The sequence below is a fragment of the Urtica dioica genome, chromosome 10 (assembly GCF_054948205.1).
Source record: "Urtica dioica subsp. dioica isolate 48M chromosome 10, U.dioica_male_clone48M_v1_H2, whole genome shotgun sequence".
NCBI classification, from domain to species: domain Eukaryota; kingdom Viridiplantae; phylum Streptophyta; class Magnoliopsida; order Rosales; family Urticaceae; genus Urtica; species Urtica dioica.
This window is the reverse complement of record NC_142765.1, coordinates 22,873,609-22,891,155: the sequence shown is the minus strand read 5'-3', so window position 1 is coordinate 22,891,155 and position 17,547 is coordinate 22,873,609. Positions and strand designations below refer to the sequence as shown.

At 38.3% G+C, this 17,547-nt stretch overlaps 4 protein-coding genes across 4 annotated transcripts; 1 reads left to right on the top strand and 3 right to left on the bottom strand.

The window, feature by feature from the left end:
- Positions 1–2,898: 2,898 nt before the first annotated feature.
- LOC149384135 (smr (Small MutS Related) domain-containing protein) lies at positions 2,899–4,632 on the bottom strand. The gene is made up of 2 exons (XM_089628075.1): positions 3,787–4,632; positions 2,899–3,716 (listed from the first exon to the last, which is right to left on the bottom strand). Exons 1-2 carry the CDS (start codon positions 4,458–4,460, stop codon positions 3,650–3,652), a joined length of 741 nt encoding a protein of 246 aa, XP_089484201.1. The 5' UTR covers positions 4,461–4,632; the 3' UTR covers positions 2,899–3,649.
- Positions 4,633–6,264: 1,632 nt separating this feature from the next.
- Positions 6,265–6,915, bottom strand: LOC149384134 (uncharacterized). Its single transcript, XM_089627988.1, has one exon. It carries the CDS (start codon positions 6,913–6,915, stop codon positions 6,265–6,267), a length of 651 nt encoding a protein of 216 aa, XP_089484114.1.
- Positions 6,916–10,464: 3,549 nt separating this feature from the next.
- TET12 (tetraspanin12) lies at positions 10,465–12,374 on the top strand. Its single transcript, XM_089627987.1, has 2 exons — positions 10,465–11,005; positions 12,063–12,374. Exons 1-2 carry the CDS (start codon positions 10,502–10,504, stop codon positions 12,372–12,374), a joined length of 816 nt encoding a protein of 271 aa, XP_089484113.1. The 5' UTR covers positions 10,465–10,501.
- A 2,093-nt stretch (positions 12,375–14,467) lies between these two features.
- CDF1 (cell growth defect factor-like protein (DUF3353)) lies at positions 14,468–16,894 on the bottom strand. The gene is made up of 5 exons (XM_089628417.1): positions 16,741–16,894; positions 16,562–16,638; positions 15,565–15,947; positions 14,817–14,893; positions 14,468–14,712 (listed from the first exon to the last, which is right to left on the bottom strand). The coding sequence occupies exons 1-5, from the start codon at positions 16,797–16,799 to the stop codon at positions 14,562–14,564; spliced, it is 747 nt and encodes a 248-aa protein (XP_089484543.1). The 5' UTR covers positions 16,800–16,894; the 3' UTR covers positions 14,468–14,561.
- Between the last annotated feature and the right edge of the window lie 653 nt (positions 16,895–17,547).

Here is a 17,547-nt window from a genome sequence, read left to right as displayed (position 1 = left end):
AATTAAATTCTTTTAATTTATTTCTGAAGATTCTCTTGGTTTCTTGATTAATTAGTTTTTTATTTATTTATTTTATTTTACAATATGATTGTTTGAAAATAATTTATGTCTCGTATATTTAACTGTGTATACCGAAAATTTATATAGTCAAACAAAATAAACCAACGTATAGAAACACCAATAGTTGCTTTCAAAAAAAAAAAAAAGAAACACCAATAGTTTATCATGCACTTTCTATTATTACCAATACTTCATCTTAAGTGTGTATAGAGAACTCGATCAATAATTATTTCAATAAAATATATGAAGTATACAACAACTTATTGCAACTAATTATTTTCATAGCTCATTTTAAGATTCTAGTTAAATTCATTTTATTAAAAAAAAAAAAACTTATCAAGCCTGCACTAAACTAAATTAACTCTTTACTTAATTAAATTTACTTTTTAGTTAATTAATTATTGCGGGACTAGTGGGCTATTTTTTTAATAAAATAAAACTTGGACTATTTTTAAAAAGATGGTGAATTATTGAGCTAGTGATCTAAGGGCAGTGTAGCAAAATAGCCAAAATGAAATTATAAAATTTGTTTTTAACTTATGTTTCACAACTTTTAGGGAAATAGCCAACAGATTTATGTGGCAATAATTAAAGTCTGATTTGCCCTTATTTATTAACAAATTCATCATTTCTCTCTCCTACTTTTTTCCTACATTTTTTTTACATAAAAACTTCAAAAAAAACATATCTATCTCATATGAACTCGAAATAGATCCATTGTGTTTGATGAAAAATCACGTTTAATAGCATAGATGTAGAAAAACCACGTTACTACCTTAAATATGGAAATAACTGAAATTTTTTGAAATTATCGACATAAATATAATTTTCATCAAACACAATGGGTCTATTTTTGAAAATCTCGACGTCACGAATTTGTAGAATCTGAAATCACCCAATTTCGAGTTCGTATGAGAAATATATGAATTTTTGATGAAAAAAAAATTATTTGAAAAAAATAGGAAAGAAAAAATGACGAATTTATTAATAAATAAGGGCAAGTCAGACCTTAATTATTACCACATAAATCATTTGGCTATATCTCTAAAAATTGTCAAACATAGGCTCATATGTTTAAAGTGGTCTAGTTAATTACAAATCTCCTGATCTAATTGCCCCTAAATTATAAAACTACGTACGTTGTACTAAGTAATGAATAATTAGCACAATTAGATTAGTGTCTAATCAGCTTAGAATAGATGGTTCAGATCTTTCTCATCTCACTATTTAAATACATTGTAACTAAAATTTCACATGTCGTTTTAATTACCGTTTCAAGCCTTCTGATTTATGAAAAAACGACCAGTCGATGAAAAATCGCACATAAAAGTCGAAGAAAAAAAAACTGATTTGTCATTTTCAAATACCGTTTGTTAGAAAAGCTAACCACATCACCAACCACGTCATATAAAGAGAGAAGTGAGTGTGGTCCTATAACATGAGTACATGAACTAGCTTTGATAATGTTGATGTTGATTTTTGGATCGATCAACAATCACAAATAAAGGATGAAACGATAAAATATTTTTGAAAAGGGGGTTTAGAAAGACGTCGTATAAGAAACAGTTTAATAATTTAGAATAATAATATACGAATATTAATGTTTTATTAATATGGAAAAGAGTACAAAGGACGAGGTGACGAACTCAACAGGTCGAGCTCAAGGCAATAAACGTAAAGAATACAATATAGAATGTCGAAAACTGAGAGTAAGAGATTGTGTCTAAAAATCGTCCTTTCTTCCTCTATTTATAGGCGAAATGGAATCTTTAGGCCGAAGACACGTGTTCTCAGATCCATACTCCTCGTCAAGGCTGAAGTCATCCAAGATCCGGTCTTTGCGGCGTAGTTCGCTCCTTGACTGACTGATCCTTGCGATCCGAAAGACGTGGTCGAGCTGGAGTCCGTCGAGGCGAGAAGTGTCGCTAATCTTGGGCCGATCTGTTGGAGAGTGAATTGGGCCCGTAATTGATTTCGTGGGCTGGTCTCCAAACCGACTATGGGCTTCAGTTGGGCCAAAGCCCAACCCGAAATAATATTGAATTTTTAGACCCCCACAGATAACAGTTTCTGTTAGAGTTCTAGTGATAATTAGAGCATAATATATATATATATATATATATATATATATATATATATATATATATATATATATACACACGCACACTAAAAGAATGAAATCATAGTAATTAATGAGAATTCAAAGATTTTCTCTCTAACAAGCCATCTTGATTCTCAATCCTTATCTTTGTTTTACAGGAAAAATCGACATGTTAATATCACACGGGGAAAGTGTTGTGTAATATGCATATCTTTTAATTTTTAAACTTGAAAAATATTCAATATTTATGTTATAAAATTATATACATTTAATATATGTTTATCCTTATTTTATTCAATATATATTCTCCGCAGTAATGTTTTTTTTTTTAAATGCGCTTTGTATATTTACTATTTGTAATATATATATATATATATATATATATATATATATATATAATATATATTCAAAGGTAGTTACCAATTTTTTTATTTTTTTTAACATTGATTTTCTAAATGCAGTAATATAACTATAAACTAATTATATAAAATGTTGAAAAATGCAGTATTATAATTAAAAATATATATTTTTTATTAGTTAAATTTTTCTTTTTATACATTTATTATATTGAATTATGTCCAAGACTTTTTGCATTTGTCTGAATCCAATACTCAACCTTGTTATTGAAGGGATGTACAGAGCTTATTGGTAAAGATCAATTGTGTTCTTGGTTAAGACTCGGCTTTCACACAAAGCTGGCATGAAATCTGATATAACTAGAATGAACTAAATCTCTCTAAACTCACAAAATGTACTCTTCATTCATGGCATCGACAATGGAGACACATTGCAAAGTAAGAACAACGATGATACATACATGAATACAAACCGGCGTACAACATGGCAAACAATAACATTACATGATTGATTACTCATATTGAAGAATCAATTAATCCTATATGGGGATTTCTCGAAGGAACGAGTGTATTTCAAAGATTCTTTCATAAGCTTAATATCTCAGCATTGTCAGACGATGAGAAGAGCAAAGGGGTCGCCATCGGTCGCACGGTCACCTTCGCCAATATCATAAAAAAAAAAAAAAAATCTCGACATTGAAGCCAAACGACACCTGAGAAGACATCTAAGAAATAAAGAACGATGTCGCATAATTACGATACGGCTTCAAAGTCAAGGAGATTCTCGACATTCTAGAAAAAAATGGATTGCCATAAAATTAGAATGAGAAACGCCTTCCTTGCCAAGTCTTTCACATTCCAGTGTCTTGGCAATCCATTTTCTTGGACATCCTCTCGAGTATCGTTTTGCTCCAACTTCTGAGATTTGTTTTTTTACGATATTGACGAAGGTGACCATGTGACCGATGGCGACCCCTGTGCTCTTCTCGGAGAAATTAGCCTTCTGAGTGATCTTTCGAGAAATTCTCAGACCGAATTGCTTTTCTTCGGGAGAGCGATGAGTGAATCATGTTCATGCCACCATCGATTTGTTCGTACATTGAACAATGCCGTTAAACCTTCAAACCTTTTATTAAGTTGGGAGGCGAAACTTGAGGCGAACGGAGATCACGCCAGGCTTTGTCTCTTCAAAATAATATCTGAGAGAAACAACATAAATACCAAATAAGAACTAGCCAAAGACTACCAAAAGGTGTGAGTGAGAGCGACCTGTTCTCAGCGAGGAATCCTTTGACGGCGGAGGGGAGCGAAGCGGGACCGCGACTGTGGTTTCCGACGCCGGTGATGACGTGGAGGTGGCGGGAGGAGGAGGAGGGAGGGGGGTTCTGGAGGCGGTGGCGGAGGAGGCGGAGGGCCTCGGGGGCGTGGAGGCCGTGGAGGTCCAGATCTCCGCCGGAATTAGGGTTTCGGAGGGCGGAGATCGCCGCGGCGGCGTCGGAGTGGAGGGAGCTGGCGGCGGAGCTGTGCTGGCGCGCCGCGAGGGAGTGTCGGCGCGCCGATTCGTGGTCGCCTCTGAGGAACGCCTTCGCGGCGGCTTCGGAGTGCCGAGAGGCCGACTTCGACTCTCTCAGGGCCTCGCGGCGGTGCCTTAGGTAGATGTCGCCGTCGTCTTCTTCCTCCCACTCGTCTGGCTCCATCGGAATGCCCCGAATTTTAGGGTTTGATGATGATGATGATGATGATCTGCCACTATCGACGTTGTTGCCGTGGGAATAGTCAACGGCGTCGCTGGGTGACCGCCGTGGCAAAGATCTGGCTTTGTTGTTGTTGTTGCTGATTAAAGTCGGGAATGGGTCAACGGTATCTACGTTGTTGTTTCGGAGCTGAGCGTCCATGGCGGCCCAGCCAGGACCACCGGTTTTCCTCCACGGCTCAACAGCCATCTCCTCTCTCTCTCTCTCTCTCTCTCTCTCTGAATCAATGGATTTCAATTGCAGCGAGTGTTTGTTTCGACCACACAGATAAACCACAAAGGCTTTGCCCTGGTCCTTAAAATTACCAAATTCCCGTTACGCGTTTTCTATTTTGACTTCATTGTATTCCTGAGACCACCTTTTCTATGACACCAATAATATTCTTTGAATTTTCATCAAATAAGCCACTTAAAACTTGTGGATTTAATTTTATCCAACGTTTCATCGTTTTTAATAAATAATCATCATGTGCCGAAGTGGCGGATTTTTTGTACCTTTATTTTTATTATTTAATTAAATAAAAAAATTTGCAATTGAAAATAATCATTTTATTAGCAAAATCTCCCTCAGTGCGATTTCACTCTCTCTACCTTCTCTCTCTCTCTCAAATCGGTCTCTTTGATGCAGTATGTGAACATAAAATCGGAATTTTGCAAATCAGTATAAAATTTATCCGCTGTTCCAACCTCCAAAATGATTTTTCATTTTTATCCGATTTAGGATTTGAAAAATTAGGACTTGATTTCTTTGTTGTTTTTCACTAGTTGCTTGATGTAAGACTCACAACCGAAGAACGAAGCTAGAATTAGGGTTTGAATATTGGCGAGAAGATCATCAACAATGATTGTAAATTTTATCTTCTAAATCGTGTTCAGTTAATATTTGGTAATAATTCTTAATAGGTAACATAATCATTCTTAAGGAATGAGTTGTTGCGCCGTTGAATCCGGTTAGGTCGGTTAATTCCATCTCCATAGCAGATTCGTCGACGTTCATTTTTCTCAGCCGTTATCGATCAGGATTCTTGCCACCTGGGGGAGGGCAAACTCCGGAGTGCTTGTATTTGGTATGGGTTTGCTTCGATCCCTCTTTGAGTTACCATGTATCCGAGGAACTTCCCAGATGATACTCCGAAGGTACACTTGGATGGGGTTCAACTTCATTTGGTATTTGTTCAGGACTTTGAAACATTCCTCCAAATGTGAGACGTGGTCTGTCTCTTGTAATGATTTTACCAACATGTCGTCGATGTAAACTTCTATCGTCGTGCCTATTTTATCGGCGAACATCTTGTTCACCAATCGTTGATATGTGGCTCCTGCGTTCTTGAGCTCGAACGACATCACCTTATAGCAATAGATGCCTTTGTCGGTTGTGAAAGCAGTCTTCTCTTGGTCACTTGGATGCATGAGGATTTGGTTGTATCCTGAGAATGCGTCCATAAATGACAAGATTTTAAGACCAGCTGTGGCTTCCACCAAGCGTTCGATGTGTGGTAGCGGAAAGCTGTCTTTAGGACAAGCTTTATTAAGATCGGTGTAGTCGACGCACACGCGTCATTTACCATTCTTTTTCTTAACGACAACGGTATTGACAAGCCAATCGGGGTATTTTACTTCACGTATTAACCCAGATTTTAGGAGCCGTTCCACCTCTTCGTTGACCCCCTTAGCCCTTTCGGGGCCGAGTTTTCTACGTTTCTGTTTTACGGGCTTGTAACTAGGGTCCACGTTGAGTTGATGTGCGGTGATTTCGAGGTCTATACCTGGCATGTCCTCTGTCGTCCATTCAAATGTCTTCTTGTTTTTCTTCAAGAATGCTATTAGTTCTCGGCGTATGCTTCCTTTCAACTTGGCCCGATGCCCACGCATCTCTCGGGGTCAGTCCCATCGATCTTAATTCGTACTATTGACTCTACATTAGGCTCATCCTTCTCCTCTGAACTTTTCATTGGAGGTGGATCGACGCTCTCATTTCCGATGGTCGTTAATTGCTATTGACCCTCGTTGGTTTCTTTGCCGGACGGACCTTCTGAATCGCTCTCATCTGGCTTGTGCTTCTCGGCAATCCTTTTGTGGTTATTCATATAGCAAATTCGGGATGCCTCTTGGCTTCCCCTGATTTCTCGTATCCCGTTGGGAGTCGGGAAACGTACGCATAGGTGGTAGGTTGAGGGTACCGCCATCATCCCGTGTATCCTGGGTCTCCCGAGGATGGCGTTGAACGGGGATGGGCAGTCGAATACGGTAAATTCGACCATCCGGTTTACGTCTCCGGCTCGCACGGGAAGTTCAATGATTCCTAGAGAATGTGTTACCTCACCATTGAACCCGGATAGCTGGTTGGGTTTGTGTTTGATTTCAGTCTCTTCGATGTTCATTCTATCCAAAGTGGCTTTGAATATAACATCCACAGAGCTTCCTCCATCGACCAAGATCCTGACTACTACGCAGTTACCCACTTCGAGCTCGATGATCAAAGCGTCATGATGGGGCCCGTATAACCTTTTGGTGTCATCTTCGTTAAATGAGATCGTGGTATCTTCTACCTTTTGGGGTCCTGAAGATCTTGGTGCACCTTTAAGTTGGTGCTGGTGTGCCTTAATTGAATTCACGCTATCTCTGCAAAACTTCGAGCCTCCCATGATATAGTCGATTCGGGGTTTCGCTTGGGGCACGTTGCAATCCTCCTCCCTTGCCCTTCCCCTTTTTGGGGAGGAATTTCCTCGGGGTTTGGTATTATTAAATTCCTTTTTCTGGGGCGGTGGTCCCAGATCGACATTTTTTAGTTCTCAATTTTTATATTTTTCGATAAGCACCTTCCGAGCCACAACGCAATCTAGAGTGTCATGTCCGTAATTCTTATGGAAATCGTAGTATCTTTTCTAGTCACGAGGCCATTTCGAGGCGCCTCCTTCGGAGGTTCCCTCGTCGTTCACGTTAAAAGTATGCTCTGGAGCGCTCGGAGGCTTCCTCCATTCATTGTTCCGGTAAGGTCTCATGCCAGGTGTCCTGGCCATGGCTGGGACGGGAGTCATAGAAGGGATCTTCCTTGGATTGTGTTTTTTGGCTAGGAGGGCCCTTTCTTCCTCGGCCTTTGCGTAGTTTGAGGCGCGATGAATCGCATCCTCGATGGTGGGTGGCCTGTTTATGGTCATTTCCTCCCGGAATCTGGCCTCGTGCCAGAGTCTATTTTTTAGGGCGTTCAAAGCTGATTCTCCTTCAACGGAGGGGATTTTTGACATGACGGTTTTAAATCTGGTCATGAAATTTTTCAAGGTTTCGTCTCGGGCTTGTTAGTTGTTCCATAGGTCTGCCATGGTCGCTATATCTTCCACTAACATCGAGTAATGTTTTATGAAGGCGGCCGACAGCTGCTGAAAAGAACTTATTGACCATTCCTCGAGACGTGAAAACCAATCCAAGGCGTTTCCTGACAGGTTCTCGGCGAACAACTGACAGTATCCAGCTTCTCTCTCGTTGTCTCTCAGACATGTCCGACCCATCGCGATGCGAAAGGCCGTCACATATGTTTTCGGGTTGGAGGTTCCAGAGTATTTGGGGAGTCTGATCTTTCCGGTATCCCCGACTCTGACCTGGGTTATATTTGGAGCAAAATGGGTTCGCCCAGTATCTGCCATCAGCCGGTCGATCTCGGGGGCCGAGCTCGTGGCGTAGTGCATTCGAGAATCTACAGCCCGGAACTTTTCCTCCGCCATTTGGTGGAAGGCGTTGAACGCGGTGTGATCATCCCTTGGGATTTCTACGGTGAACTGTTCTCATCCAGCTCGGACTTGTCCTCTCTGGGGGTTATCTTTTTCCAGTCAAGCTACCGGCTCGAAATAATTCGGTTCCTCTTGAATCCCTTCTTCACGAGGGAGGTTGATGATTTGAGGGACATATCCAGGATGAGGGCCCCCTGGAGGCGGGGGCGGCAGGTCGCTTTGGATCGGTCGAGCTTGCCAAACACTGGCCTCGGCCTGTCCATCGGACTGACCCATTCCAGCCATATTGCTAGGACTGGCTGTGTTAGGCGACACCTGGATCCTGGAGAAGCTCAGACGCCTTCCAAGCGGGGTAAACCTACACCCGTTTGCGGTGGGCGGACCGGTCGAACTCAGCAGAATAGCTCGCTCAGCATCGAGCTGCTCTTGAAGCGAAGATTGCGTAGCTGTCAGGCTATCGGGCTGGGATCGGGTTGATCTCTGGAATTCGGCGGTGGCTTCAACAAGTTTCAGCAGAAGAGCCCGTGTCTCTGGATCGGCTCCAGAAACTGGGATTTCGTGCTCACTGTTAGAGGACATCCTTTCAGATCCGATCTGTGCTCTTCGGCGTTAGGTTTCTGATGGTGAATTCCCACAGACGGCGCCAAATTGTTGAGCCGATTTCTCGTCCCGACAATCTATACAAAGATTATTTAAATGACTTCGTATATTTATTTTTGAGAAGGAAGGGTCTCAGAATCCGATTATGAAGATTAAACCGAGATCCGAAATAAATTTATAAATGATATAAAATATATAGAAGAAACAAGCGAAATAAGATTTCTTTATTGATGTTCGAACGTAAACAATACTAAATAAAAGGGAATGAGCATAAGATCTAAACAATGATAACAAGTCAAGATACAATCGTATGTTCTTCTTTTTCAGAAAATCAGTAGTCGTAAAATGAAGGTGGAGTGGGATTTTATAGCTAGCTCGTCGATCCTCCTTCTTCTTTAAATCGTTACACGTGTACGAGCAGAACCGGTCTTCAGTCCACCAATTTCGTATTCGTCCTCATCTCCAGGCGATTTGACCGTTTCATAGAGAAGGTGGATCACGTAAATCATTTGGCGAGATCGTCTAGGAATGTCTATGGGCCTGGGTCGAATTGGGCTTCGTTCTCCAGCAAGGAATTCCTCGCTATCGTCTTGGGCCGATCTCGTCTACGCCTGAGATTTTTAGGCCGAACTGGGCTTTGGGCCGAACTAGCGATCATCTATTGAGCCCTTTTGGGCCTAACTGGCTTTGGGCCTAGTTGGTCCAACTCGCCTGGTGGAAGGGGACGATATTCACTCCCACAAATACTATTCGTTGGCATTTTCTCTCTCTCTCTCTCTCTCTCTCTCTCTCTCTCTCTCTCTCTCTCTTTCTCTCTCTCTCTCTCTCTCTCTCTCTCTCTCTCTCTCTCTCCCTCTCTTCCCTCTCTCGCTTACCAACCATTCTTGAATTGTTGAGCTCGGTATTTGTATTGTGACAAGCTTAATATAATCGTTTTTGTTCTATTTTTCTCAGAGTTCTTGGTTTAAAGTTTGGCTTCCGTTTCCTTACGACGTCTTTTTGAGATCCAAAAAAATAAATAAACCGAATCAAACACCTTTAATCTTTTTGTTTTCTTCGCGATTGTTGAGGCTCGAAGACGACATCAACATCTATCTTGAATTAAATGCACGCTTCAGAAATTTTGTTAAAAATTTCTCATTTCATAATTAACCAAAGTTCGATAATCCATAAATGATTTTAATGACATTATGCGATTCATAGAAAATTTAAAAATTAAAAATTTGAAAAACATAGCAACTTACAAAGGAATTAAAAAAAAAAATATACTCTATATTCATTGTGATATAGTTATTTTTATAAGTGGCAAAATATCTTTTAAACTGATTATCTTGAATTAAATCCACACTCCAGAAATTTTGTTTAAAATTTCCAATTCTATAATCCACAGTAATAGTTATACATTGTAAACCCTAATTAACCAAGTTAGATAAATGATTATATTGATATTACGCGGTCCATAGATTTTATTTCTTCTTCTTAAGAAACGAATTATAAAAACAAAAAATAAAAAAAAATCTTCCACTCTCTCCATAACGGAAACCGTACAACGTGCCCTATATTAACTAAAATATAAATAAATAACTTATTCAATAACGTGTGCAATGAAGACTCGGAACCCCACTACCCCATTTCCCCCACATCCATTCCCAGGGTCATTCTCGTCATTGCACCCTAAAAAAACCGTTAACAATCTAAATCAACCAACCAGAGTCGTACACCTGTCTCAACCGATGGCAACCTCGTAAAAATTTAGCAGATGCCTGAAAAACCTAACCGTTAAAGCCACCAAAGCAAAACCAACCTATATATATACATACGTAGGTCATAACACCGATTAAACCAAAGAAAAAGCTGTGTTCAGTTACCAGAAGCAAAAAAAAAAAAAAAAAAAAAATTTAAAAAAATGTTCCGTGTTAGCAACACCGTGGTGGGTCTGCTAAACGGTTGCACGCTTTTGGCAGGAAGCGCGGCGATCGCGGCGTCGGTGTACCTCCGTTTCCACAACGCGACGGATTGCCAGCGTGCGATCCACGCGCCGCTGTTGGGTCTGGGCTTGTTCTTGGTGGTGCTATCGGCGCTGGGCCTCGCCGGAGCGTGTTGCCGGATAAACTCGCTGCTGTACGTTTACCTGAGCGTGATGTTTCTGATGATATTGGGTCTCATGGGCTTCACGGTTTTCGCTATCCTCGTCACCAACAAAGGACTAGGACAGGCTGTCTCTGGGCGTGGATATAAGGAGTATCGGCTCGGAGATTTCTCTCATTGGCTTCAGAATTATGTTGTGAATGACAAGAATTGGGGTGGGATTCGGAGTTGTCTTGTTGAGGCTCGCGTTTGTCGCTCACTCGCCGGAGATCAATCGCTCACTCCGGCTCAGTTTTACAAGCATAATCTCTCGCCCACTCAGGTTTGTTTTCCTTTTTTTTTTTTTTTTAAATTCATCAGCCATTAATGCTAAAGTTGTTAAGATATGCAGATTTTGAAGTTTCGAAATATTTGAAAATAATATTACATAATTCAAATTTAAGGGGGGGTTTTATTTATTTCCAAATTCTTCTGATCATTTGACGATCGCTATTTCCAAATTTAACAGTTCATGCATGTTCTTAAACCTGATTCATGCATGTCTGTGCTTTTTTTTTTTTTTGGAACAGTTATTTGATTTAAGAAAGTATAATGTGATCGTATACATATGTAATTTTGTTTTTAAAATAAAAGAATGATTTTGAATTGGTTTGAATATTTATTTAGGTGATGATTGTTTTCTTCTTTTGAATTGGATTTATTCCCAATTAAAATTAAAATCGGATCTGTACGTGTCTGTCTCGTTCAAGTTTGGTAAAATAAAATTAAAAAAAAAATTCCCACACGGTTTCTTGTTTCTATAGATAGGGGAAAAAAAGTTTACACTTCCAATTCACTGTCCTTTAAATTCATATATTTTTTATTTAAATAATTATGGAAATACTTGTTCAGCGCGTAGTTTATCTCTTATTAATTTAATTAAGTAAACAATTCGAACCTAAAACCTCATTTCACCGTAATTATGATCACACGGAGGTAGTCAATAATATTCAAATAATAACGTCTCATTCATTTTCTCTCAAATTCAAAATAACAGCTACTTCTATTAAGTTTTTATTTTTATTTTTTTTATGTATTATTTATTTTGAATATCCTTTCTTCTTCGCTTCCCGTATGGAAAATTAAGAAAAAGAGAACTCTTAGTAAAAAAAACCAAAAAAAAAAAAAAAAAAAAATCCAAAACACGTTCATTACTAGGAGTAGGACTAATAAAGATGTAAAATACATTTTTTTTTTATGTATATCAATGGTCATTTCCCAAATATTATAGGTTTAAAAAACAGAAAACCACGTTATCTTACAACAATTATTTTATACATATGCAATGCTATTTCTCCAGATGATTAATAATAAAACCCTAATTTTTTTATCTTTTTTAGTCGGGTTGTTGCAAGCCTCCGACGATGTGCGGTTTCGAGTACAAGAACGGGACGTTCTGGGAAAAGCCTGGGACGGGTCCGGCGAGTGATGACGTGGACTGCATGACGTGGAGCAACGATCCGAAGAGGCTTTGCTTCGACTGCAAGTCTTGCAAGGCGGGAGTGCTGGCCAACATCCGGAGCCAGTGGCGCCACGTGGCAATATTCAACGGTTGTGTCTTTGTTGCCCTAATCCTCATCTACACCGTCGGCTGCTGCGCCACCCGCAACAACTCTCGCTCCTCGTCTAAGTACAGATCAGCCCAACCTTGATTATAATCTTTGTTGTCATTCAATTATTTATTTATTTATTTTTTTTATGTTGTAGCTTGGGTTGTTACGCTTCATCTTGATGTGTATGGTGTTTATTAAACGGCCGTGTAATTTAGGTTTTGAATATTGCTTCATCAGGTGTTTTAGTGATGTTTTCTTTTATTTTTAACAATGATGTTACATGAGTCATTTTCTTCAGTGCTTTTGTGTCATTGTTTCTTTTTTTGTATTTTAAAAAAAAAAGAAGAAAAAATTAGATAGAAAGTGTGACTATAATAACAATAACGTAATATTAAATAATCTTAGAAGTTAGAACTAGTTAAATCGTTGAAAATTCCAAGAATATTAAAAGCTAATAAAAGAATTTAAAATTCCCAATATAACCCCTTGAAATTTATGGACTAGGATGACTGTATTACACGCCATTTTTTTCATCCATGATGCACGGTATGCATATAATATGTAACTATAAAAATGGTAGAATTGGTTATATTAGTTGTAATTCTCTAGACAATACATTCCAACACACCCCAAATGTTTTATAGCTGTTATTGACTCCCAACATATTCATCGGCATCTGCCTTCAAATAGAAGAAATTGTATATAGATAAGTTCCGAGTTAATCGAATTCAATCCTTTGCATATTCTTCTTGACACTAATATACGAATCTTAGTCATTCTTTAAATGAAAAGTTTTTTTTTTTTTTTTTTGGGCTCATGGTCCTAACTTTTTGGACGTGAGACATTCTAATCCCTATGTTGTAATTAGAAGCAAAACCATCCCTAATATTAGCTAGTTAAATTATGGAAAAATTGTACAAAATAGGCATTTGAAACTTATTGATTAGCAAAATAGTCAATGTTTCAACTTTTCAGTTAAGTAGTCAAATTTTATGTTTTCAAAATTTTTTTGACAACCAAGATTTTTTTGACGATTATTATAAGTAATTTATTGTTGACCTTGATATAAGAAACCGAACCATACCCCAAACTAGTACCTCAACCTGCAAATTTCCAATTTTGAAATAAAACTCCTACCTCGAATTGCAACTCTGACTCCTGGATTTAACGCTCGAATAAGTGATTTTGATGACTATCGATTGTTGATCTTTTTTCTTATGCATGTATTCTCCATGATTCTATGATTGTTGTTTGTTTTTTCGCTTTTAAATAAATTATAGGAAAAATGATATGAAATAGCCAATTCAAACTATGACTTTTGCAAAATAGCATAGTTTCATTAGGTATAGCAAAATAGCCAATTGAGAGTACTACGACTTTTAATCCTGCCTCGATTAATTTTAATTCAGCCTTCATAAAACTTAAATTCTGTCTTTATAGTTCGTTGTGATTAAATTTAATCCAGCCTAGATTAATCTTACTTTGGCTAATTTGCTTATAGTTGACAAATTATGGCTATTTTGCAAAAACTTAAGTTTTATTTGGCTATATAACCGCTTGACCCTAAATTATATATAGAGTAAAATATGGCTTACATATAAATATTAAAATCAACATCAATGAAAACTGAATAACTTTCAGTAGTCAATAGGTGACAATGGCACCACAAGCAAAGGGAATTGGAACAACTTTACAATAAACCTCATGGTTGAGGATAAGGGAAGCCTATGGTTTGTTAAATTGCTTAGTTCCGGGCACCATTTTGGAGGTTCAAGAGATAGAAGAACATGGCTAAAGACTCCAATGTAAACTCTATGTTGAGTTTCATTTCAACCAAAAGCCGTGGAAACTGGAAAGCAGGCTTTTTTTTCTTTCTTTGAATCGACCGGGGGAAAGCTAAAGTGCCTACAGAAAGATCAAGTTATTTTCTAGCTGGTTGACTTTGGGCAATGCAAATGATTCAATACAATGTCAGAGTCCACACATCACTACCTCCAAAATGGTGCTCTGTGGAACATAAAATAAAGACACTGACCATCCATTCTTCTACCGCCAAGGTCAGGACGAGGTTTTTCAGACCAAAGGGGAAAAAAAATGGCAAAAGAAAAGTGATGTGCATATTTATGGTATCATCAGTAATCACATGGACCTGTTCTAACTCTTCCGCACAAGTAAATTGGACAAAATCATAATTCTAGTACCAAAGACATGTAAAGCTAAGCTTTTATCGAATTTGCATATTCCAGTAAAATAGCAGTGAACTCAGGCAATACAAAGTTGGAGTTTCTACTTGAGAAAAGTGCAACCAAGAAATAAGAAAACATAAACTACCAGCGATGTAACAAGTTCTAGGGTCCAAGTCGGGTTTATGAGAACTGATGGAATATTTGGGACCAACACAGAGCCACACACCCACCCAGCTACCAATGAACCAAAACTGCAAGCACACAAAAACACTAAGTTACTCGATTCCAAATTGTATACGGGCAATGAATATGTAAAATGGTTGAAATACAGACTACATATTCCTCGTTAACTTACCCAATGATGAAGGCTCTGGCCAAGCTCTTCGTCTTCTCATTTAGGAAATATATGCAAGCCGCGAGGGATATTGCCACCTGCATTAATGAAAGGCTATTAAGTGTAACTATATAAAGCAGGAAGTAGTATCACAGGCTTTCTTGAAATTTATAATACAGGATTTATCAAACATGGGTATTAGTGAACAAATACGTTATTTGCTCTTATGATTTAAGGCTCAAAGGAGACTAGAATGTGGGTAATGAAGGATAATAGTTTAAAATTTGTATCATTATGTGTGTTGCCATAATCACTCAAGCAAGGATTCGTGGTAAGTTGAATTTACAACTCAACCAATGTCCACTACAAAAGGATGGTTAATTACTGCAACAGAGTTGAGGTCTCGAGGGAATATTACTGTATACTACTAATGGTAAATGGCTTGGATTGATAATGAAGAGAAAAATAATCGTGGCCGTTATTGTCGATAAAGGAAGAAAGTAGAGTCTGGGTAACAAAACGAGTATCAATGCGAGTAGAGCAAAGCAAAGACTAGACAAATGCTCACAAATGTAGACACAAAGGACATGCATGCAGTTCTCACCAGTGCATATTTAAGGTCAACAAAATAGGAACAAAAAAAATTCTACAAATGTGAGTTTCCCCATCATCCTTCAAACAGTCTTAATGGCCAAAAGATTACCATTTTAGGAAGCATAGACATTGAAGTGAAATGCAGTTATAAAATTCTCGAATAAGTTTGACACACCTGAAAAGCTGGTCCGCCTTCAGCGGAGTTCATTATACTCCACCCACCCATGAACGCAAAGAGGAACAATCTTCTCAAAATGATGTCGGTCGGAGGAAGTTCAACAAAGTTTAGCAGGTTCTTAAACCACGGCGGAGACTCCTCAACTTGCTTCTTCAACCTCGTCTTCAGATTGATTTTTGTTTTCTTCCTCTGCTGGAAGCTCGCCATCAGAAGCCTTTCAAAGGCCGCTTCAATGGACTCTTCACTTTGCTCATGTCCAGTGTACTGTTGCAAGAGAAAGTTGCGAGAACCCCAAATTTCTTCCGAAGAAGCATCACGGCTTATACCAAGACGTTTGTACGGATCCCAGACTCTTAGCCTTGGGAATTTCGCGGTGTTGCCTGCATATAAAGAGAAACTATTTTCACTACAGATATTCTTCTATTAGTGGGTCTTGCATATTAGAGTTTCTCATTCTCAAAGCTTGCCCCAAAACAGGTACAAACTTAATACGAAGCTTATATACAGAGCGGCAATGTAGTTAACATGGCGATACATTAGACAAAAGCCTATTATGAATCTTGCAATTGATCTCACCAGTGTAGATTATTTGCCACTGTTACTAAGGAAAGAATTGAAAACAGAATCATAGTGTCACCAATTTAATAAAATAAGCAACTGCAAATTTTAGAGGATGTTATTCGTCACCAGGTTTAGCTCCAGACTATTTTCATTCCAATCAACAGGCAATCACAAGAGAATCGAATCATTGGTACTTTTCCTCTGTCTCGAAGCAATTAGAAAATGCATTATTTGTAGTTCGAACATTAGACAGCAAAGAAACCGGAAAGAAGAAGACAACAAGACACTCTTAATTCAGTCACACCAATCCAAATTTCTCAGTTTCGTCCCACTCAGAACTGAGAAATTCACATATTTGGTTTAATTACAAACATGTTCTGCCAGTATAAACACAAACAAGAATATAAAAATAATTCACTCGAATTATAAGTACCTCCAAACGGTGTTTCCACGGAACATTTAGGGCTTCCTACGGCGACGCAGTTCTTCCTTGACTCTCTCCGAAACGAACTGCGAAAAGCGAAATTAAATAGATTCACGTCAGCCAAAATCTCAAGACCTAACCAAAGCTTTAAGTCTTGAAAACCGGGGCGAGAGAGAGAAAGGAAATACGGTTTAGTTCCGAGGAATGGAGATTGGAGATTAGGCCTAGAGAGTGTAAGCGAAACCATCTTTGGAGAAGAAACCCTAATTATTCGGATAATTGTTGACGAGACCGCCCTCGGAGCTGAGAAAGCAAGGGCGAGAGAAGGAAGACGATAGACCAGTCACGTTTCTCTTTAAAACATCACCGATTTTAGCTACCCCACGCAGGGTGCGCAAAGCGCATCCACTTTTTTTTTTTTTTTTTTTTTTTTTTTTTTTCATTTGTTTTATTTTAAATTAAATTTGGATAATTCTTAATCCCTAAATAAATGTCTATTTTCTTCTTACCAAGTCTAAGAAAATGCATAATTTATTATTTAGACTATTATTTTAATAAATTTGATATCAATGCTTTCGATGAAACAATTAGTTTGACACCACCTATTTCTCTTACGTGATATACTTTTAATTGATTGTGATTAATTAAAATACATGCATTTAAATCTCGAAGAAAATGGAATTTATTGCATTTTTTTTTACATTTTTAAAATATGTATATATTTCCATCTTTAGTTTAAGAATTTTGTCCATCTCTATAGTACTTGTAAGCAGATAATCCCGCCAAACTACTAAGCTCGATCTCTCACCACCTTTCAGACATGAAACCTGATTCGATATCATGTAGCTAAACCCAAATATGGTGCTTGTCAGCACCACCATTCTCGGATTTTCACTCACCTTCAATAGGTCGATAAACGATTCTGCTCTATCATAAGATCATAGGTTGCCTTATATCACCTGTTGGATACAGATGTCGTGATGGAATCGGAAAAA

Excerpts from the sequence above, each read along its gene's own strand:
- LOC149384135 (XM_089628075.1), bottom strand. The coding sequence starts at position 4,460 with ATGGCTGTTGAGCCGTGGAGGAAAACCGGTGGTCCTGGCTGGGCCGCC. Across the intron at positions 3,717-3,786 it reads GGATTCCTCGCTGAGAACAG|ATATTATTTTGAAGAGACAA; the intron begins GTCGCTCTCACT and ends TGTTTCTCTCAG.
- CDF1 (XM_089628417.1), bottom strand. The coding sequence starts at position 16,799 with ATGGTTTCGCTTACACTCTCTAGGCCTAATCTCCAATCTCCATTCCTC. Across the intron at positions 16,639-16,740 it reads CCATTCCTCGGAACTAAACC|TTCGTTTCGGAGAGAGTCAA; the intron begins GTATTTCCTTTC and ends CGCTTTTCGCAG. Across the intron at positions 15,948-16,561 it reads CGTGGAAACACCGTTTGGAG|GCAACACCGCGAAATTCCCA; the intron begins GTACTTATAATT and ends CTTTATATGCAG.
- LOC149384134 (XM_089627988.1), bottom strand. The coding sequence starts at position 6,915 with ATGGGAGGCTCGAAGTTTTGCAGAGATAGCGTGAATTCAATTAAGGCA.
- TET12 (XM_089627987.1), top strand. The coding sequence starts at position 10,502 with ATGTTCCGTGTTAGCAACACCGTGGTGGGTCTGCTAAACGGTTGCACG. Across the intron at positions 11,006-12,062 it reads ATAATCTCTCGCCCACTCAG|TCGGGTTGTTGCAAGCCTCC; the intron begins GTTTGTTTTCCT and ends TATCTTTTTTAG.